This window comes from Apteryx rowi, unplaced genomic scaffold (assembly GCF_003343035.1).
Source record: "Apteryx rowi isolate R43461 unplaced genomic scaffold, aptRow1 scaffold_255, whole genome shotgun sequence".
Taxonomy (NCBI): domain Eukaryota; kingdom Metazoa; phylum Chordata; class Aves; order Apterygiformes; family Apterygidae; genus Apteryx; species Apteryx rowi.
Genome location: NW_020448919.1, coordinates 828,876 through 852,225, shown reverse-complemented (window position 1 = coordinate 852,225; position 23,350 = coordinate 828,876). Strand labels below are relative to the sequence as shown.

General features: G+C 36.1%; 3 protein-coding genes across 8 annotated transcripts in view; 2 read left to right on the top strand and 1 right to left on the bottom strand.

The window, feature by feature from the left end:
* The window catches only part of ASB5 (ankyrin repeat and SOCS box containing 5), a 40,422-nt gene extending 29,237 nt beyond the window's left edge, over positions 1-11,185 (top strand). For all 5 annotated transcript variants that reach the window (XM_026067228.1, XM_026067229.1, XM_026067231.1 and 2 more), the window contains 6 exons: positions 4,474-4,553; positions 5,656-5,763; positions 7,343-7,493; positions 7,628-7,762; positions 8,641-8,832; positions 10,582-11,185. In XM_026067228.1, the coding sequence (XP_025923013.1) occupies positions 4,474-4,553; positions 5,656-5,763; positions 7,343-7,493; positions 7,628-7,762; positions 8,641-8,832; positions 10,582-10,709 (794 nt within the window). In that variant the 3' untranslated portion in view covers positions 10,710-11,185. The remainder of the gene's footprint in view (positions 1-4,473; positions 4,554-5,655; positions 5,764-7,342; positions 7,494-7,627; positions 7,763-8,640; positions 8,833-10,581) is intronic.
* Positions 11,186-13,761: 2,576 nt separating this feature from the next.
* Positions 13,762-18,939, top strand: SPATA4 (spermatogenesis associated 4). The gene is given in 6 exon segments (XM_026067218.1): positions 13,762-13,850; positions 13,935-14,064; positions 14,755-14,873; positions 15,299-15,510; positions 17,897-18,010; positions 18,845-18,939. Coding segments are annotated over 6 exon segments (759 nt in total).
* Positions 18,940-22,319: 3,380 nt separating this feature from the next.
* Positions 22,320-23,350, bottom strand: part of WDR17 (WD repeat domain 17) — a 50,006-nt gene continuing 48,975 nt past the window's right edge. For both annotated transcript variants that reach the window (XM_026067224.1, XM_026067225.1), the window contains one exon: positions 22,320-22,439. In XM_026067224.1, the coding sequence (XP_025923009.1) occupies positions 22,320-22,439 (120 nt within the window). The remainder of the gene's footprint in view (positions 22,440-23,350) is intronic.

The following is a 23,350-nucleotide window of genomic DNA, read 5'->3' as shown; positions in this document are numbered from 1 at the left end:
ACCACTGCCTTTGTGTAGCATAATGTTGCTTCTATACTGGTGGAAGCCAAGCAAGCCATGTTTGGATACTGCTGTTGCTTTTTTAAAGGACTTTTAACAGAGAAACATGAGCCACTAAAATGTATTAAAAGTATGTTGAGTTGCAATTCCAAGCACTCCAAATTTAGGAAGTGTTAAAAGATATATTGCCTATGCCATGCTGATTTGACCTCTGATGTATTATAACAYAAAATTTGACAACATGGCCACATGCTGTACTTTTCCACAGAACTTCTGCTCCCTTCAATGCATAAGATGGACTATGTTCTGAGAATGGATTAGGTTTATATACGAAAAAATATGCCCTGTRTATTCCTATTTATTGGAAAGATTAGAAGGCATGTAGTGAATGAGGTAGGAATTCACAAGAAAAAAGGGATAATTTTTTTGAGTTCCATTTCTAAACCTGCATTCTGTTCGTGTGTCTGCTGTGGCATCTAGATGGCTCAAGATGAGTCATCTAACCTAAAAGTTTTTTGAGTGGTAATAGTTATTCCTGATACTATCTGAGGCTGAAATTTCATAAGTTYCAAGCTCTCATAACCATAATTGAACAGTGCTTTAAATGTAAGCTATAATGCCTAAATACTCTGGAAAAACTTGATCAATTTGAGCCTTAAAACTCTGTCTTTTGGTTCCTTAGTTATAAAATAGTATGACTGGACAATGTTGCGAAGATAGATTTAGTAAGGGTTTTGAAGTATTCTTTTGTTATTGGGAGTATACCATGGAAAAGACAATACAAATTGATAATTTTATGTTTAGATTGTGGTTTGGATAGCATGTGCTAAAGAGCAAGAGATCCTTTTAGATATGAAGATATAAAATAATTTGAATGCTAACTTATTCATTGAATATGATACAGGTAGTCTGGCAAAAATAATGTGTTAGCATGTAACATGGCTGTATCAGAAGTTGAACTGTGTGGAAAAAATTTTGTGTGGTTTTCAAACATTGGAAGTTGCTGGCATTCGAATTTGGAATGAAATCCCCAAATTTTGAAAGTCTGTGTGATGATTGATTCAAAAGCAATATTCTCTCCAGTGTTCATCAGTGTTTCACTTTCTTGTGTGTATGTGTATACACACACACACACACACACACACAGAGTAATTATATATGTTATGTTTATAATTTCTAGATATATATCATAATGTATAACTTAGAGGTGAGACTTTCACTGCTGACAGTTACCAAAAACTCATTTTAATGACCCCAAATTGTTAAGAACTTAATTGACACAGTAGTGAACTGCTAAAAGAAAAACCCAGAATGAGTAGCATTTGGTATGCTTTAAATCTTCTATGCTTATTTCTTTTCTAATATATTGTGAGAAAGTAGTAAAATACCATATGAACATTTGGCAGGGCATCCCTTACAAAGCTATTTACTAATACTGATTTTCGAGTATACTAAACTATTGATTCATGTGTCTAATTACATGAGGTTAAAAAAGGAAGCGTTTGTCCTGCAGTCTGTATGCAGTTCAAGCTTCTATTGATTTCACTATGAATTTCGCTCGTGTTGAACTTCCAGTTAGGCTCTCTTGGAAAGCAAATGCACAGATGCTGGCACTATTCAAAGCGCTTTTTTTTTTTTTTTTTAAAGAAACGGGAAAAATAAAAAAAGAACCACTGCCCTTTAGCGTAAGAAAAGAAACTGGCAACTGTTTGAGTTCATATCTTAGAGCTGTGTTTACTGCAGAGGTTTTACAGGTGAAAGTTCATATTACAGTGAGCCGCAGATCTCCTTCCAAACATAGCTGGAGTGTATTAAGAACAGGCCCAACTAGCAAGAACAGATTTTTATTYTGGATTGAAAGACATGAGTAGGATTTATAATTGCAGCTGGCTGGAAGTGCCATGGGGAGATGGAGATTTAGGTATTGTATATTTTGTAATAATTTTTTTTTAACCTTGCCTGTTAATACAATGAATATCTTTATTGTTTCTCTTTAGTGTTTACAGAGCAGGGTAGGCTGCCCTTCCTGGTAAGCTATATACCACTGAGCTTGGAACTAATGTGGTTTCTAAATTTAGTTAGGGATACTTTGCCTTCAGCATCTGTCAGAGACTACATCAGTAGGGACTTAATACATTAACAGTTTTTGAATAGAATATGTTTGCTAATACCGCTGTTACAGACAACAATGAATTGAAAATTTACCATTTATGTTCTTGTTAATGCTTTCTAAGTAACAGACATGGCAAACTTTTAGATTAGCAGGAGGCAGGAAGCTAAACAAAAAATTTAATTCTTTTGAAGACACCGATTTATTTATAAGATAGGCATTTATTTTGAACATGTTCCTGTCCACTTGATACTTAATGATGAGTTATTATGCTTCATGATAAATCAATTGGAATGTGAAAATTTTTTCCAAATTTGGATTGAACAGAATCTTTCTGCAGTCATTATACTTACAGATTTTTTTTTTATAGAGCTGCCAACAAAACTAAGCGTTTTGTATTTAATAGATTTAGCAGAAACAGTTAGCTGTTCAATGTCCCTACTTGAAAGCAGGGAGATAAAGTAGGTCTAGGTGCAAAATTGAGCTTGGAATGGGATCCAGCATCATTTGGTTCTCTAATGTCACTGAAATAAAGACATCAACAGATGTCATTCTTCTGAGCAATCTAGAAGGGAAAGAGATGTAGGAAAGGAGAATGCAAAAAGCATTTCTTTCAGATCCTGCCTGTGTCTCTGTTCTGTTAGGATTATACCTGGTCACAAAAATGTCCTAAGTATGAATATATTTAATGTGCATAAAGACTTAATGACATTTATAATTTTCTTAGTTGTTTTTTTATATAATAGTTAAGTGTCTTTCTTTTTTTTTTTCCTCTTAATTTAGGAATAAAATAAACTGTTGAGCAAGAGAAATTCTCTTCAGTGAAGACATAGGGACAAAATTTCAAAAACAGTTTCTAAATACAGCTTTTAATTACTTTTGAGCAATTATTGGAAATTAATGTATCCAGTGTTTTTGAAAACTTTCTTGAGTGCTGGTTCTAATAATACTAAGGAAGGAGGAGAGCACTGGTCAAAATTTTCATAGTGATTGTACACATCCAGCTTGTAACAGGATAACTATACTTGAGCTTATTGGAGTGGAAGAGAGGAAATGTTGACACTTTCTAAAAATCAGGTCAGTTTAAAATTTCTCAGCTCTGTTACTGTAGTATCAAGCCCCTTAAAATCCCGAACAATTTTTATGTCTGTATTTTTTACCTCAGCTATTCTCACTAAAAATAAGAATTGCAAGATATTTAATAAATGCAAAATAAAAAGTATAGGGAACAGCATGTGTTCACACACASTCAGACACACACACACATGATCAGAGCTTAGAGCAAATGGTTCTGAAAGAATATTGGAATCTGGATCTTACCTATGGTCCAGCTATTCACACAGATAAAAAAAGAGTACAGGAAACTTCACAGGTACTGGATGCTACAACATAATAGAAATCTTGCATTTTTAAGGCCCAGATTAAAACTTCCAAATCTCCAGTATTTTAGTTCTATAATCAGTTTTATCTAGTCTTATGAAAACTTAAATGTTCAGTTGCGCTTTAATTTTTCTAATTTTTTTTTCCTGTCTCAATAGCATCCAGTGGCACTGAGTTCCACAGTGTAGTTGTAAGTTCTGTGAGAAGATAGTCTTACACATGATTAAGTTTTAGTTTCATAGAATGGCCCCTTTAGTTATGGGAAAAGGAAGCTAGAAGCTCTTATATTTTCCATATTGTCTGTTATTTTATGTTTTTAACTATCCCCTTGTTTCTATTCAGGTTGAACAGTCTTAATCTTTTCGGTCATTCTGTATGTGATTCTGTGCCCATTCTCATCACTATAAAACCCTACTGATTTGCTGAATTCTTTTAGAGTACTGCACAGTACATTCCAGAAGATGGCAAAAATTTTGGGATGGAAGAGGGATTCTCACTCTGTATTTCTCTCCTTGCACTTGTGTAGTAGCAGCAGATGAATCTCATCATGAATAGGGATTTCCCTGTTGCATTTCACACACCTTAGCAGCTTTTTTAGCTTTTTCAGGCAGGTCTATGTCTGTTTTAGACCTAAAAATGTCAAAATGTTGAAGTTTATAAGTTTCTGTATGACAACTACAAAAATAAGTTATATTATTTTGTAAAATTTGATGAATTTATTAAATCACAGAAATATAATCACCATATTAATACTTTGTTCTCCGCTGTACCACAGAATCATTTAATATAAATGCTTACGGTTAATATAACTTAGTTTTTATTGTCTGGAAACTGATCATTTGAAATACAGACTATAAAGGGGAACAATTAATTTCAAAGGACAGTTGACTTCATTCTGTGCATTATCTTTTCCGCTTTGCTGTATTCATTCCAAAATCCTTCTGATTTATATGGTTTACTCAATAAATGTTGTTATTATATAGGTTCTTGGGCAGATCGCTCACCTCTGCATGAGGCAGCCAGTCAAGGACGTCTTCTTTCTCTAAAGACTTTATTGTCACAGGTGAAGGCTGTGTTCTTAAAATTGCTTTCCTTTATAATGTTACTTAATTTCTCAGCATAGATTGTTACTGTGGATTTAGTATGTTTTGCTTTGCTTTTTTTTCATCTGAATGTTTCAGAGCAATTCACATTTGGAATTTTGATAGCATAAGATATAATTTAATACTTAAAATATACTCCCTGTTTTAAAACTTTCTAAAAATTAATCTTTGTATCTGAATGTATATCACTCACCCTCTCTTCTGTCACTGTAGTTCCACTAATTTGAGTCCTCAGGTAAATAGAGCTGGTCAGAAAGATTCTTGTTGATGGCGAAGAATCATTGATTCTGTTTTTTGCTTGATTGTGACTGAAACAAGAAAAAAAAAATTTTTTTAAATAGCAAAGGGAGAGAATGTAAATCACTGAATTTTAATATTGCAGTATTGTTTAATATTATCTGTTACAATACTGATCAATTATACTGGAGAATATATTTGATGTAAGCCAATAAAGATGATTATTAATTTTAAAGAATCAGAAAACACCTACTGCAGAAAATTTCAAGGGCTCCATCATTTTATCAGTCTGAGAACAGTTCTCCTTGCTGAAACCTGTTTGACCTTGAGACAGAGAATCGTGTAAACACAGAACAGTTTAGACTCAGGGATTTGCAAAGTTTTAAAGAACTCCACAGGTGGAGATTCCCCACACTCTCTGGACCTCTCTTCCAGGGTTTGACCACCCCCATGATGGAAGAATTTTCCTTTGTAACTAATTGAACTTCTCTATGTTCCAACTTGTGTTTGTTGCCTCTTGTCCTATCGCTGTACACCTCAAGAGTCTGCTTCCATCTTCTTTACACCCTCTTTATACCTTTATACCCTATTTCAGTCTCTAATATTTCTGATTTATAAAAAGAAGAGCTGAAAGCATATTTTCATTCTCTTATCTACATAGATTGATGAAAGATTCATTTTTGTGCTCACTCAAGATTTATTTATTGCATGTAGAGTTTTAAGCATATTTAGAGTAATATAAACTGTGAATTTGAATAGCAGTGTAAGGAAATGTCTCTTAACAGCTTTTCTATAATCTTTGTATGTCATTCATATCTTGCTTAGGGCTACAATGTAGACACACTAACAATTGACCAAGTCACTCCACTTCATGAAGCATGCCTGGGAGATCATGTTGGCTGTGCAAGAATCCTTCTTGAAGCAGGAGCAAACGTGAGTTTCTTTTTCTATATGAAGTGCAGTACCTTTGTTTAGCTAAGAAGGATATATTCTGTGATTTTTTTTTTAACTGTTATTTCATTTTACTGTCCCTACTGATTGCATTGATTTCATTTAATTACAGTAAGTTGCCATCTGAAAGATAGCAAAGSAAAGTGGTGGGTCAGAGAAACATCATCAGAAAGATGATAGGTAAAAAACAAAATGAGAGAGAAAAGGATCATGTAAGTATGTATGTAAGAGTAGCTATCAAAGAGAAGAGCAATAACAGGAAAAATAAAGGGGAGTTGAGAAGACAATAAGATAGTTTAATGAATTGGAGAAAATCTGTTAGTAGTGTGTCACCAGCTGTACATTATTTCCCTTCTAAATTACATTAGATTATTTCTCTTCTAAAATGTAGAATGTGTCTCTCTCCTGTATTGGCTTTCTCTTCCTCTGAGTGGCTTGTAAGAGACCATTCTTTTAATCTCCAGAGGATCTTTTGCCACACTGCACCTGCACACTCTTTAAGATTCTTTGGACATAGTACAGAAGAGCACTGGCTCTTTTCTTTGTTCCTGAAACAGGCTCTCTATCTGTTATCCCAAAACAAAAATGAGATTCATAGATTGCTTTCCACTACGGTCCAGGCTGACACGGGACTGTCCAGCAGTTTAAATGCATACTTTTCCAAACTGGTGTTCTTTATGGAAATATTGGCCTTGCATGTCAGTTTTCAGAAACATGTAGAATAATGTCTACAGAAGAAAGAAAATGTATAAGTGTGTTCCAAAAACAATTCCTTTCTACTTCAGCTAGCACAAGGGATTCTAAAGACACAAAACTATAGATAATATAGACAAACTTATAAGAACAAATTTTATTTTCCCCTCTCTAGTTTTCTAGTACTTTTGATCATTGGATGTGGGGGAAGTGAGAGGGCATGGAAGAGAATATGCCAGAATCCTGGAGGGATTTCTCTCCAGATATTTATGTCCCTTCTTTCAGTATCGTTAGCCCTCAGAAATTTGCCTGCTCTCTCTCTGTCATTCTATCAGACTGCGAATATTCAGTTGTTCTGGTAGATGGCTAGGTTGGTATAAAAACAGCGAACCTCTATTATTAAGCCTGTCTCCATCCCATGAAATATCCAACACAGAGGTAAAAAAATACAGAAGAAAATGGCAAATAGTTCCCACATTTAATATGGAGCATGCAGTCTGACAGAGGTACGGACAAAAGGTCCCCATTATTGCAACACAATATGTAGATTTTGATTTTCTGTACCAATGAAAAGAGCTAAGTACAATTACTTTTGAAAATYAAGTCATTTATTGCCTGAATATAAATGTGTGGTCTTCAGTATACCAGATGTATTTAGTTTTATTCAACATAGTTTAACAAGAATAATAGTAAACTAGTTTCAGCTGAGGAGTGTGATGAGAGGATGGTAGCACAGGGACTCAGCAGTTAAGCTATGTTATTCTAAGCTGTAAATTTGTTGGTATTTTAATGCAGTTACTACCTATATCTTGTTTAAAAATTTACCCTTATTTCAATTCTATTCTTAAATAGATCTTATGTATTCTAGGTAAATGCTACAACAATTGATGGAGTGACACCTTTATTTAATGCATGTTCAAGAGGCAGTGCATCATGTGCTGAGCTCTTGTTAGAGTATGGTGCCAAAGCTCAGTGGGAGTCCTGTCTTCCTTCACCAACTCATGAAGCAGCCAGTAGAGGTAAGAAATTAGCTGCTGAACAAAATGGAATAGTTGACAAATGTCTCAGCAATAGCATTAAGAAATGTGTCCAGTTTTGTCTATGAAACAGCTTACTGAAGTCAAGCAAACTCTGTCATTCTTTGTACTGATAGGTCACAGTGAATGTCTGGAGGTACTGATATCCTGGGGTATAGATGTGGACCAAGATCTTCCTCACTTAGGAACACCTCTGTATGTAGCATGTGTTTCACAGCAGATCCATTGCATTCGAAAGCTTCTCTACGCAGGTACGTGAGTATTTAACTAAAGATATTGCTAGTATTTAAAGTAAGTTTACAGTACCCACTTTTGAAGTGAGCTGTGCTCAGTCATCAAAACTAGAACTATTGCTTTCAAAGSTTTACTTGCAAGTTTACACACAACATGATGCATGTTTTTCGCAATAGTTTATTGTAAATCTTTCACCTTTAAGGTGTAGCAAGCATATGAGGGGAAAAGGGAGCAAGACCGGTAATAAGGGTGTTCAAAAATTTCAGCATCAACTACAGCTTCGTAGATGTTTATTTTTGGTAGGAAAAAGTAAGGTAAATTAGAAAGGAATTTTAAACAGAAACCATTGTGCTTTCAATAGACCTTCTTCAGCAATGTAGTCCCACTCTTTTCTGTAATTTCGCATATTCTGATTCATCTTTTTACAAACTATAGAGGCCGAGCTGCAGAGAGAAGAGGTAAGGTAAAAGGCATTTGATTCCTAAATTTCATATTATATATTTAATGTCAAACAAACAAGAAATGTTGGTGGTTTGCTCTGTTTCAATCCAAATCCAGGGACACAATCTGCATTGTTACAGGATCATTTGCTATGTTGATAAACACCTTTGTGAATTAAACATATATTTGAATAATTTCAGCCAGAGTGGACCATCACAGCCTTGCTAGCATTACACCAGGAGTTTTTCTAGTTAATTGACACAATAGTGGTATGCAGTAAAATTCATAAAGTGGCTAAATTCAGTGTGGCATTCCAGGATGGGGAAAGGGGTGTGGGTGGGGGTGTGTGCCTTTTTTTTTTTCTTTATTGATCTAAGATATTAAGCACTCTCTTTACTTAATGATCATTTTAATTAATATGTTCTTCTCTCTCTTTATGTTTGTATACCACCAGGTGCCAATGTGCAAAAAGGAAAGCATTTGGAAACCCCACTACATGCTGCTGCCCAGCAATCTAGTACAGAGATCGTAAACTTACTCCTTGAATTTGGGGCAGACATAAATGCCAAAAATACAGATTTTGAGCGGCCTGTAGATTTAGCTCCCCCAAGCAGTTTAGTGGAGAGACTGTTGCTCCTCCATGAAGGTAAGCGTTATAAGTATGTTTTTACAATTATAAGGTGTATTCTTGGAAAAATATGGAAATGTTATAGAAGCTAATACTGTGCTGTATCAAATGAATATGTTTACATTCAGCTAAATGCATTTCTAGCTGTAAAATTACCCAGTAATATTTATAGTCTCAGAATATGTTGACCAAGCAGCATCAGAATTTATACAAGCTGAAAAAGTATATTCTTATGTTTATTAGGTGTTTCCACAGTTAGTCATTGAAACTACAATTTTTATTGGCTATCTCAAAACTTGTTAAAAAGAAACAAGGTATTTTAATTTCAGATTAAATATATATTAAGTTTTGGCCAGCTATCCCAATACTTTTTTAAAATATATTTTTAAAGTACCTATAAAGCACTTCATTTTGATTGTAGGTAAAAAGTAAGTATGTATTGAAAGTATGAGTTTTTTGGTTAAAATCTTGTCAGCTTGCACAAGGCATAATATAAACTGTTTCAGTCCATTGCCAGTTATGTATACCAATGCAAAGACAAAGATTTTTAAAAAAATAGAATATTAATAAGCTATCATATATGATTATAAAGTATTCCATATGAGACAAAGTCTACAATAAGAAGTTTCTTTTTTGGATTAAATTTTCTTTGTTGAATTATAAGTATCTGAGAAATAAGAGTTGTCTCTCAAGACTCTCAAAGAGCATGAAAAATGCTACAAGTACAATTGACACAGAAAGTATGAATTCAATATTACAGATATACATAAAAAATAAAGTTCTTATTTGTGGTAGCAAAATAACACTGAATGCCATCTGTGTATATGTTATAATTTTGCTTTGCCTTTATATATAGTAAACAAGAGAAAAGAGAGCCTAAGAATACTTTTTATTTTTACCTTGAATAGCTGGTGTGAAGCTGGCATCAGTGCCAGCACATAAGGCAGCAGGAGTCCTGCTCTTAAAGTCTGTGCCTTAGAGATAATATCCCTAAGGGAACTGGATTTGTTCAGACAGATATATGTACTGGGGCATCTCTTTAGAGGTGAACTGACAAGTGGCGTTGATTCAATGTTTGCCCCCAGATACGATCTGTGTACTGTGAATGCTGTTTAGCTGCTTGCTGGTTCAGCAACCTCTAAAAACAGTTGGTTGTCTCAATTTAGTGCTAGAGTCCCTTACACTAAATTACCAAGGCTAGTGTGATTTTTAGAAACCAAAGATGTCAAAAAACTGAATAGGCATAGAAAGTGTGTGGCTTCATTGCCCTTAGAAGCACAGCAATATGTTAATTTTGAGGGAGTGGAGGGGCCCAGGGGGACAAAGGCATTACCACAAGCTAGTAGTACCAGTAACCATGATCCGGGATTTTGGGGTATGGAAATTTTGCCTGCTTACTCCTGTTGGAGTAATGGACAACTTGTATTGCTGTAGCATGTATTTTTATCTGTTCTACAAATTAAAAAAAAGCAACTTCAGTCTTTAAAGTTGTTGTCATCGGGTATTTTCTGGGTGCAGGTTTTTAAATTAAAAACACGAATTCTTTGCTGGATTTCACTGACTTTGCTTTTTAGATATCTGTCCAATTATTAATCAGGTTTCAGCAGCCCCTTTCTATATCTTTGAGGAAAAACACTCTAAGAACAGGAAAAAGGATAAAGAATTTACAAAACATTAACTTTTAGAGATTTCATTGTTGTACAAAACTGTTGTAAAACAAAATACTAGCTTTTATAGTTGTATAATTAAACTTCTTTCTTTTTGCAGCTACACCATCTTCTCTTTGCCAGCTCTGCAGACTACGTATCCGAAATTACATAGGAAGAGCTAGGCTACATCTTGTCCCGCAACTCCAGTTGCCAACAATATTGAAGAATTTCTTACAGTATAGATAACAGTAATTAACCTTTAGAAACTTGAATAACAAGTAATTTTTCTTCTTTCTGTGTATTTTATGTTTTATCTAAAAAAAAAAAAAAAAAAAACAACTGCTGGGTGGAAAAAGCCTTTTGCATATTACTTTAAAAAGTCTTTGACACCCAGTGTTGGGATGTAATAATAATTGGGAGCCATTCAGCAACTGGTACCAAGGTGCTAATAAGGCTGAATTGAATGAAGCATGCTAATGCTCTGGGAAATCATTGTATAGCTTTAGCTTAACACTTACTAATTAGCTTTAGTGCTGTTATTTTTAATTGTATTTATACTTCATAATCTGTTTGACACAACTGAACCACAAAGTTTCTTCATTATTATTTGTTAAGTTGTCCATTTAGAATCATTATTTTATGTGTTTTTAAATTTCTATTATTTGTGTACCTAAAAATACTTGGTGATAGGTGCATTATATACATTGATAAAATAAAATAAATAAATGTCCACTTTTCTTCTTTATTTTCTTTATATAGGCAGTTCATTAATGACAGTGAGAAACTTCCTTTATCCTTCCTCACTGCCTGTGTTGTGAACTGGAATTATACTTCTGTGAACATAATCAGTTTTCTTTTTTTCAGCCATGCACAGTTTATGGATTGCAGGGGATTGCTGGATGGCAGATTTCATAACACTGCTGTATCATAACTCATGGGCATATTAAATAATAATTTGCCTTAGGGAAAGATGCATTTAGTTGTATAGTATCTGCAAGTCGTTCAGGAAGAGAATTTAAAGGTTCTTGAAGGCACGTTGTGGAGATGTAGATACCTCAGCTTCAACCCCAAGTTCAGAAGATGGATGCAAGGCTTTGTCTGGAAAATATATAAATTCCTTATAACAGGAAAGGTTTCACTCTGAAAAAGATATTATTTCCCTTACTGTCTAGTTCACAAACAGACTCACAAGTCCAAAAATCCCTTTCAGACACCCAGAATGCTCTAGCAGGCATTTCTGTAATCACGTTGAAATTTTATTTTTCAACTCTCTAGCCAGAGGAGGAGTGCTGACACCTCCAAAAGACATTAGAAGGCCCAAAGGATTTCTGCCTCACTCCTGCCTTTGCATTGCGATGATTGCCAGTGATGTCAAAAAGGGTGATCTGACTAGTTCGTCAAAATATAGCACTGCTTCTCTCAGTCTTTTCATTCAATCTTCCTTTGAGAACAGATTACCTCCTCAGTGACTGGTACTCAGTTCCTGCAAACCAAAGCATGAGAGACCTGAAGATTTACCACTTGGCCTTTGTGATTCACCTTCTTCCATCCCTTTTCAATGACTGCTTTTGTAGTTAAGTTACTACTGTAAATATGCTCAGTGAGGAACTATAGAGGAAGTTTTCACAAAGGAAGAATGCTTGTACTCAGTTGCTACTTTATACCTACCCAATAAAACACAGCTGTCTGAGACTTATCCTTGTTTAAAGGAAACTTAATTTCCTCGTTTCCTACAAAAACTCCAGTGAGGGCCTCTTCTGGAGTCCCTGTAAAGGAAGGATAAATACAAGTCCTAGGAACTGCTCAGGAGTCTGTATTGTGCATACTCATTATAAAACTGAGAGTACACAGTGAACAAGTTTGGTGTTGCTGTTTTTCATCCAGAAACTAATGATTTGTATTTTTATGTACAATACCATCACTGTATATTACCTCAGCATTGTCAAATATTTGTATCTAGAATAAGGTCACTTGAAGACTCTCACCTTTGGGTATGCACAGTGCTTTTTGAGTTGACTCAGGAAGATGGTCATGAAAAATCAAGAATGATCTTTCATGTTCCACATAGTAAGATTAATTTTCATCAAATATCGCTATTTTACAAGAGATCTGTTTGAAACAAAACAAAGAAATGATATGAGGAGGTTTTTTGAGAGTTGCATCAGAGTCCCTGCTGCCTCATGGGCACCTTCTTGCTCTGGTGGCATTAGGAACATCTGTAAGTGTTCTCACCGATCCCTGAGGTCGTTTAAAGACCAAGCAAGATCATCTTAAGAGCTTATACCTATTCAGTACTATTTTTTCTTTAATTCTACAGCATTCTTCTATCAGAAGACTGGTCCACAGCTAGCTTCCAGTAGTATTTTTATGACTTGAACGTCAGGTAATATGCAGTTGTCAGGATAAGCTTTTATCTTTTGCTACGAGATAATTCTATGAAAATAGAGTCACTTTAGCAAACTGAGCCAAGTTGGATAGGTATCACTCCTGTTACTATGTAACAGGAACAAACAAAATAGGGAATGTAGGTTGTTGCCCTGGTGGGGCTACATACTGGAAAAGGTCTCTGGCAGATTAGGCCACTTTAATGTCACATACCAAAAACACATGCTAATGAAATAACTGACATTTTGGCCACTGTTTGGTAAAATACTTTTCAAAGAATGATCCCTGTTTAGCCTGAAATGAAATAAAACAAGCTTGTTACTGTTTTCATTATATGTTTATACAATGGGGTTCTGATGGGTTCAATTCCTAGTATGAAATAAATGTTAAGTAATAAATGTTAAGTAATGTATTAAAATAATATGAATTGTTACCTAAAACAAACATTGAACTGTGTCRGAGCACTGTTAAAGAATACTGCAACACACAGTTTTAGAAGAAACCTTTTCTGGCTGTAATATTTGTGTTATTAATTAATATAGCAGCAAAAAGGTATTAGAAGACATTTTCTGAAAAAAATTATAATGCGATATCTCAATTCTGCAATGAAATCCCTCCGTGCAATCATGTAGGCTTGCAGATAAAGTGCTCAACAGATGCACACAAAAGATCACACAGACAGATCAGGAAACATCTAAAATACAAGATCCCCGGCCGCCCCGCCTCGCCCACCGCGGGGCACCCCGCCGCGGCGGCCCCGGCCCCGGTCCCGGCCCCGGCCCCGGCCGGGCTGCGGCGCCGTCACGGGAGGCCGGTGCCGCCCGCGGTGCCCGCCGGGGCGGAGCCATCGCCAGACCCGCCCGCGCCGCCCGTTGCCTCGTAACGGCCGTTGCCGGGATGCGGCGGCGCCGCCATGGCCGCCCCGCAGCGGAGGCTGCCCCGCGCCGTGCTCCGCTGGCTGCAGAGCCTCGACCTCTCCGTCTGCCCCAGGCACTGCCGGAGGTGCGCTGCGCCGCGCCGCGCCGGGGGGCGGCGGGGAGCGGGAGCCGGTGCCAGCGCCAGCACCGCTTTGTCTTGTCTCGGCAGGGACTTCTCCAACGGGTACCTGGTGGCGGAGATCCTCTCGTGCTACTACCCCGCGGACATCCAGCGCCGCGCCTACGACAACGGGAGCTCGCTGGCGGCCAAGCTCAGCAACTGGTCCCGCCTGCGGAGGGTAAGCGGCTCCCGGCGCGGGCAGCCTCCTCGCCCCGCGCGCAGCGGCCGCGGCCCAGGCGCGGGTGAGGGGCCTGGCCGCCCCCAGCCGTTGGGCTTCGCGCGGCGACTGTTGGCGGCCGTTAGGGAAGAGGCGGCGCAGGGGCAGCCGCGCGGCGGCGCAGGGGCAGCTCGCGCCGCCTCGGCCGGCATCGCTGCCCCTGGCTCCTCTGAGCGAGGCGTCGCGGGCGGGCCTGCCCTCCAGTCCTCTGTTCATTAAACTTAGGAAATGCGGCTTGAAACGTTTGGGTGAATCTTGGCGCTTCTGCTTCGTCCCATTTGTTAGTGTTTCCGTAATGCTGCCAATTGTTTGCAGAGGCAGAAAGTTTTAATGCAGCAACTGGTTATGGCCGCCTTAATTTTTAATGTGTAATTTATGACTTTATAATGAGGTCTAAATTTCATCATTTTGATTTCCCACTCCACAAGAATGAAATGTATAAAATAGATACATACCTGATAACCAGTTGATTTGGGGAATGCTGGGCTTATTTTTGTATTTGTACAAATTAGATTTTAGTACCAAAAGGCTACCTGGATGGGATGAATTAAAGGGATTTTTATGGGAAGAAGAAATCTCGATTCACACAGTAAAGAAAGACATGCACTTCATGTTTGCTCATGCCTGAAACATTTTTCCTATTGCATAAAGTTTTTTGCAAAACAAAAGCTCAACCTTGCTGAGGAAGTAATAGATGGGACAATTCACTGTAAACCAGGAGCAGCAGAAATTCTGGTGCAAGACATTTACTCAATGCTAACAAATAGACGGTGAGCTGATGATGCTTACATATGGTTTCTTCAGTCTTACTGCTCACTAGCATAGTAATATTACTCAGTGTCTTTCACAACTTTTACCTCTTATCCTGATTTGACAAGAAATAGCACAGCTGTACATGCAAACATGTTTTAAAGTGATATTTGACTTTAGAAGAAAAGTTTGAGACAGTTTAACTTGCTGGATTGAGCTCATAGGATAGTGAATGCTTGTAGTGACTCTTTCTGTATCACTTTGGTCAAGCTATTTAAGATAATTCTCTGTTCCCCATTTATCAAATGAAAACAATATTTGTACATTATAGAAATGTAAAAACTAAGTAATATTTAGCCAATGTGGTTTTTTTGCTATTTATTATTATTTATGGTAATTAATTCCTGAACACTTCCCCCCTCCCCCCCCCCCCCCGACTTAAAAGCATTCAAGACAGGGAGATTGATTTTACAGACTACTATTATCAGGCACAGTTACCCATGGCTGCCAGATCAACAGCTTCAAAGGCCATCAAGAATAAYATTAAGCTAACTGAAATAATGATTGAGCCCAGTGTGAACATAAATAGACAGAAAGTTAATGCAATCATTAATATGCACCTGAGAATGTGAATGCAAGAGAGGGAGGAGGATCCACGTGAGTATTTTTGTTGTTGGTTTTTGTTTTCTTCAAAAGAAAAAGAGCAGGACCAGAGCTTGGGGCAGTCATATTTTCCCTCAGTTACTCTTCTAGTTTCAGTTGGATAACTGAAATCAGAAAGCAGCATGCTTTGGTTGTCTTTGTTATGGTTGCCTAAACATGACTGGGGGATACCATTAGAACTGTATGTGTGAGTAACATGAATGGGATTTGGATAATGAGTACAATCTCCTAAAAATTTCCTAGTGTTTCATGATGTTTGAGCTCTGCTGTGTGACTAAGTTCAGCTTTCCTTGGGTAGTATATTAATGTTATGTTTTTGGAGGTGAATTTAAATCTAATAAATAGTACTTCCACCATTAACACATTATTGATAAATACTCCCCTCTGCTACTTCTTTTTACCAAATCAAGCTGCTGAGTTCCTGAGATAGTTCTTGGCTGGAGCATCCTCTCCGTAGCAGAGGTGTTATAACGTGCCACTGATTTTCTTTGAAGAGAGAAATGGCCTCGAGTATAAGGGGAGAGCTGTGGATATCGTATTTGTTGCCTTTAGCAAGGACCCATAATATCCTTGTAGTCAAATTGCTGGGATGTAGAGTGGATAAGTGAATGATAAGGTGGATGGAAAATTGACTGGACTGTCAGATCAAAAGGGTTGTAATCAAAGGTTTGTGTACAAAGTCCAGCTGGTGGCCAATTACTAGTGGCCTCTCTTAGGGATCAGTTCTTGGACTGATACCATTTAATGGCTGTGTTAATGACTTGGACAAAGGGATGAAGGGCACTGAGGAGTATGCTGGAGGACAGCGTTGCTGTTCAGAGGGACCTTGACAGGCTGGAGAAATGGGCTGGCAGGAACCTCATGAAGTTCAGCAAAGACAAATGCAAAGTCCTGCATCGGGGATGGAGTAACCCCATGTACTGGTACAGGCTAGGGGCCGACTGATTAGAAAGCAGCTTTGTAGAAAAAGACTTGGGAGACTGGATGTACAAGTGGAATGTGAGCCAGCAAAGTACCCTCAGCAGCGGTGGAGGCCAACGACATCCTGGGCTGTGTTAGTAAGAGTGTAATACACAGCACTTTTAAAGTGATTCATTTCCTCTATATGTGCACTTGTGAGACTGCATCTGGAGTACTGTGCTCAGTTTTGGACTACCCAGTACAAAACATACATTGAAATACTAGACAAGTTCAGGAAGGGCCACCAGAATGGTTAGAGGGCTGGTGCACATGACATACAAGGAGAGGCTGAGAGAACTGAGTTTGTTCAGCCTTAAGAAGAGAGAGGGTGTTGCGCAGCATGTTTTCAAAATCATGTTTTTGTTTGTGCGTGTGTGGGTTTTTTTTTTTTCTCTGATCAGGGCTTTAAGAACTCTTAAAAACCCAATACTTCCTTGGTGCAGGTTTACTCATATGCTTGCCTCTCAAAAAATCATCTTTTTGACTGAATGAATTTTAAAGTATTTAAAAGTCACTACAAGACACTTTCTCTGGTTTGTTTCCATTTGGCGGGGKTGGGGGGGGGACTCTTTTCTGCACTGCTGTGAGTTTTCAGTATCTTTCTCAAAATGTTGACATCAAAATTGAACCTAACATTCCAATGTTTCAATGTCAGTCTCTTCTATGCTACAGACCAAGGTTAAAAAAAAAAATCACTTCTCCCAGTACTTTCTGTATGTGCTGTATGTTATATGTACTAGGAGTTTACATGCAAGGGTAAATGAAGTATATGTGAACAGAATGTAGACATCAATTTTTGGGTGAGGCTTTTAGCTGCATCTTTAAAATTTTTGAAGAGACTCAAGTACCCTGACTGACAGACATCAAATGAAAAATCTATTCTGGATCAGCAGAAGGATGTATATGATCAGAGTTTGTCAGAATTTAGATTTCTTTTCAGTAGGGGATCTATTTTGTCAAGTACGTTGAACACTCAAATGACAAAAATACTTAATGATTTTACTTTTCAGATGTTTTTAAATTGTTCAAAGTCAACACGTGTGGTTTCAGGATATACTGTGTAATTTCTCTTGACATTTTATTTCGTGCTTATTTATGATCTCAAACATGCTATGCTCCCCAAAATCCTGATGCTATCTCATTTTACTTTTTCCTCAACATGTGCAAAATCTTTTATTTAAAAAGAAGATACAGTGCACTTTTACCATATAAACCTATTTAGTGTTTCACTTTCTCTTCAGAGTATTCATTTGTTTCATTTTTTTGCTGTAGTGTTCATTTAATGCTGCTACCATGGTGATTTGTGTGTCTTTAAGTAAAATGGGGGGGGAGCATAGTAACTTTTTAAATAAACTAAAAAATGGAGCAATTGATCAGATTCTTAACATGTTGCTGAAATGAAGTTATTTTTGTTTTAAAGAGCGCTTTAACATTAAACCAAGTTTGGGACAACGTGCAGTTCACCRTCTTTCTTGTACCACAGCCTCTGAGAACATAGTTAATATCCTGAAGGAAAAATTGTTTGCCGGATCATGTAAGACTTCATTTTAATGTTTTCAGATTATAATGTTGGGTGCGTTTGTTTTACTTTTGATACACAGGCAAGTAGGAGAGATTTTGTGTTACAAATTTTCAAGTCATCAGCTACAATTTCTTAGAAAATAGGAGGTTTTTTTTTTTTAACATAATGTTGCTTTGAGCTTTCCTTGGTATGGCGTCTGCAGATATTATTCTAATATTCAAAACTGCTGCTCTCATCTTCCTCAGAACTTCAGTTTATTCTGGATTAGGACTTTCACAATACTAAAATCATTTTTTCTCTCTCCAGTTATGCATTGGAGACTTTCATTTTGTTAATGAATGGCTGAATGGGCAGTAATTCCCATAGCACTGATAGAAAGCTTGCCTGTGTAGGGAACTGTAGGATCGGGTCCAGGAAAAGTGGGAAATGAATGGGCATAGCCAGCTTTGCAGCAAGTCACAGAGTCCTACTCGCTGCTGAATCATACAGTGGTTCTGGACACAGATAACAATATCCACAAAGCAATCTGACTAAACAATTTTAAGGCTGCTTCAAAGCATTTTTTCCCCTTTGGCATCAAGGATAGCGTACATTCATTCAAATAATCATACCCTTGGAAGATGGTACTGCTTTGTGTACAAGGCTAAAATGGTGCCCTTCCTGAGGCAAGATGAGGCTTTCTTTCAACGTTTAACTGAAAATAGGTACAAAAACCTTAAACTAAAAAGCTGTCAACATGCATCTTAAAACAGTACTGTCACTTTAAAGTTATGGAGTTCCAGTGCTTTCAATCTTCAAAAATATTTTCCATTCTCCTATTTCTGATTTTTTTCCCTTTGCATCTAGATTCCTCAGAAATCAGAGGCAAAAAAGATGTTCATTTTAAAGAAATTCAGGTGAAACAAGCTGACAGATCCTCTGTTGTGATGGATGATGTTTGACACCTCCAGCAGACTACTGAAAGGATAAGCTGAACCTCAGAAAGAAATCCCAGAGAGTGGAACTTTCAAACACAAACCCTGTTCTGATTAGGGTGGTGTTGACTGCTTAAGCGACAAACAGAAACTAAGTTTACTGTCTGTTAATTACAGAGTGATTCCATTCTAAACAAAATAAATTGAAAACATAATGACATTTTAATCATCACACTTTAAAATACTTTTGCTTAATATTTGTAATCTCCGCAATACTGTAATTTCTGTGTTTGTATAACAATGCTTCAGCTTCATTTCTTACTAGAGTTGTTTTACTATTTTAAGTATCTTAGTGAAATTTTCTGATACAGACTTTCTGATAAAAAGGTCAGAAGCTGTGAGATATAATCATTGCATATGAAATTTTTAATTAACCTGATAGTATACTTCATGTACTCATATCTTGACCTACTGCACAAATGCACACCAAGTCTTCACAATTGCTTTTTAAAATTTGGAGGTTTTTTTTCTGTTTATAGTAAATCTTATCTACAGCAAAGATGATCCTGGACTTCATTTCATTCCTACATAATTGTATAAGCTTCACATTTTAAAAATAATTCATGCCTCTCCTAAAAAAGATATCTAATTTTGGTAGTTTTGTTTTCTGTGTAAAGAATGAAGGCAGTTTCTTGCATTACTGTCATCTTAAACTTGTAATTCTGTATTTAATTTTATCCAACAAAAGTTTTTCTTCAACAACACTGGCTTAAAGTGCCATATAAAATTTTAAAAGCAGTATTCCAAAAGAGTTCATAGCATGATGTACTTTTTGTGTTGTCTTAGAAGCTAGCTAGGAAAGTGTTCTGCTCTGAGGATGTCACATTTGACTACAGCCTGTGAAGCTTAAAAATGTCATTAATGGTGATCAGATACTTTCAACAGAACAATGAATTTGATTTTTGTAGGGCTAACAATATTAAACTCTTATCTCAGGTATACTGAGATTTATAGTCATTTGAAAGCATGAGCTAGATTGCTTGATAACTTTCTTCATTAAAACAGAAATACTGACTTTCACAGAAGAGTCAAACAATCATTTGAAGACAAAGGATTCTTTAATGTTAAAGGGAAATATCTATATTTGACTAGCTGTGCTAGACAATGAAGTCACATGTTAGCACACAATCTGAAATTATATTTGAAAATGATACATCTATGTTTTGACAGTTGCAACCACAGTTTTAACAGTAGACACACTTAAAATAATTTGTATGTTCTCCTCACTCACTACAAGGTAAATCTACCTTAAAAGAAATGCAACCTCTTTTTGTTCACAATAACTGTTACCTGACAGATTTCTAATATAAAAAAGTGYTCTTTGACTTAATTTTCATATTTCAACATGGAAAAAAAAATTAATCCTCACTCTAAAGAGGGAGTAGATTTGTCTCAGATTCCATATTAAGGCACAACTCCACAAATTGACGCAGTTATACTACATATTGTAAGATGTTCAGACTGAAATATCAGTAAAAATCCTTAGGACGCAAAAAAAGATTTGAAGTATAGCAGAGTGGCAGTTGTGTCAATCCTTCAGATCCTAATAATCAAAAATTGGGGCTGCATGTTCAGTTCTTACCTTTGCTTGCCAATTTTGTATTTACAACTATTACATACAAGGACATATGATTCATGTGCTTAAAAGAGAACTGATCTTTCATTTGACAAAAGCAAACCATCAGATACTGACTGCTGGAAAATTCTTTTGCAAACTGAATTTTTATTTCTGAAATGCAACTCTCATTCCCTGGTTTCCACATGATTAAACAAAGGAAAACATTTTCCAAACAATACCTGCAAAAAAGAAAACATTCTGCTGCAACACTGAAGTATGTACAAAAATGTTTCTGTCTAGATTACAAAACAGCTAAGATTCTTTTTTCAACATAGTCTTACACCAGAAATCCTATAATAATACTCTAGAACATTGACAGAATGAAATTTTAACTTTCTAAAGATAAAGGGGGGATAAAAAGATAAGGATTCTTGAGTTCTAATTTCTTTCAAGCTTTCTGGCTTAGGCAGACTACTTGGTTGTTCCTGTATTTCTGTTGGTTAAATGAGGGCATTGCTTACCCATCTGTTAAGGATATGTTACATCTGCCAAAAGTGTATTTATTATTTCCAGTTTCATAAGAGTTTCCTTAGAAATAGTTCTGTCATTTTTTAATTGCAATTTTTATATAACTATTAGGATTTTAACATTTATTTTAGAGCAGCAGCAGAGAATGTAACAACAGGTCATGTACATTTCTGCTCGTGTGCCATCAAYTGCTCTAACAAAGAATATAGCCAAGGGATATTTTGGACAGATAAATTATTCTGACTGTAAGATTTGCTCTATGATTCAATATCATATTATACACACTTTTAAAATTTAAATATTCTTATAGACTATTGCCATAATTTTCTTCCCATTTTAGTACAGCATTAGTAAATAAAAATATATGCCCAAATATTTGTGTCTGGTCCATACTATATGCATATTTATAACTAATACAAAATATAAAAGGAAAACATATTTTAAATGTACATAATGTATTTAAATAATTTCAATACATTTGCTGTTTGTTCTTTACAAACCATTTGTTTAAAAAAAAAGTTTATAAATACATTTTAGCTTCCAGTGAAAGTATAAGGGGAGAGTTGCCAAAGATGAACTTATCAGAAAACAGAATATTCTAATCTAGATATTCAAACATATCTAAACAAACCATTAGTAAACATCTTTGTACTGCTATGAAAACATAATATTTAATGGATGAAAAAATCATCTAGAGTACTTCTTACATTTTACTTTCATTATAGAATCCTGTCTAACAATTCATTAAAAATAAAAAGGGAAAACAATGTATGAAACTCAGCTGCAGGATTCTGGTGATTCTAAAAATAGGTTGCAGTGCCTACCCCTAAGTCATCCTATTCTTATGTATTTAAAAATTTATTTATGAATTTCACAGTTTCAGTTACACCAGTATTTTAATCATGTGCRGATATTTGCCTGCTTGCTTTACATGGCATTTGTTTACACAAAATTAACTGAAATATGTCTGCATTGGCTAACAACAGTATTTGTATTAAAAAAAAAAAAGACATGGCTGTCAATTAAGTTAGGACTTCTTTTTTCTTTGGATTCTCACATAACTTTTTCTTTGGATTATCAACAAATAAATATGTATAAAAATCTTTTTCTTGTTCTCTTTTTACAATTTGCAAAGTCCAAGTAATTGTCCTTCAGGAGGAATCAACTGCCATCTTTATGTCCTTTAACAATCAAGGTGAAATCAGTATTAACCCACAGAGTATTACTTTAAGCATTACAAAGTAGAGAGGAAAACATCTCATCAGAATGGGTTAAGTCGTATTCCTGTTCCTAATGGTGAAAAAGGATTCACTTTGGCCCACATCAAAGCATCGTTCAGTGAAATAGCAGATTTTCCATCTTCAAGGAAGAACACTGGACCCTGTACAGTGAAAATGTTTAGGGAGGAAAGAAAAAAGAAAGTACACATATATTGTGTAAAGACTACTACTACAAAAAAAGAACTTTATCACAGTTTTATCTGAGAAGGACATGAAATCCATATTTGTGTTTATTATCTGCATTCATGCAAAAATAGTACCCAGTCAAATTAGAGCTCTGATACTTAATTTAGAAAAAGTGTAATTATTAGGCAAACTGATTATGTTCTAAAATGTGTAGGCCCAAAACTTCATAATTCTTACATTTTTAGTTTGATTTTTTTTTATAATTATTGTATTTTATATATGTTTGTCAGCTATTCTGTAGTTAAATCTAGACTGTATTAGAGACTGAAATAACATGTTTTATCCTTCAGAATATTGTGCTTATGTCACTGTGCCTGTCATTATCTGTGGAGTTCTCCATGTTTCTCTGTCTACAAAAAAGGACATAGTGCCTTCATGAACTGTTTGAAAACATGTAGTCCACATGCATTCTACAGAATAATTTCAGATGCTCACTATAAAAAGCATGAAAGACAAAGTACTAAATCTATTTGATGGGAGAAGAGCTATTTGCTAATTCCTTGATTTGGCAAAAGACTAGCTCAAAGCTGCAATTTAGTTCATAAGTGCCTTCTTATAGAAGCATCTCTCTGAATGTGCCACTGAAAACTTGTAAAACCAAGTAATTGGGATACTTCATCTTTATTATTAACTAAATATTTTGTGAGCTGACCTGCATGTCTAAAGCAATCAATGACCCCTAACACTCAATCCAGACAGCAGAATTTTGTAAATAAGCTGGCGATACCGTATTTGCTGTTGTCAAATGGATTCTAACAGTGGCAACTTCCAGCGTCGGTTAGCAATGTTGGAGTATTTTCCTTTAAGCCATMGCAGAGACCACTGG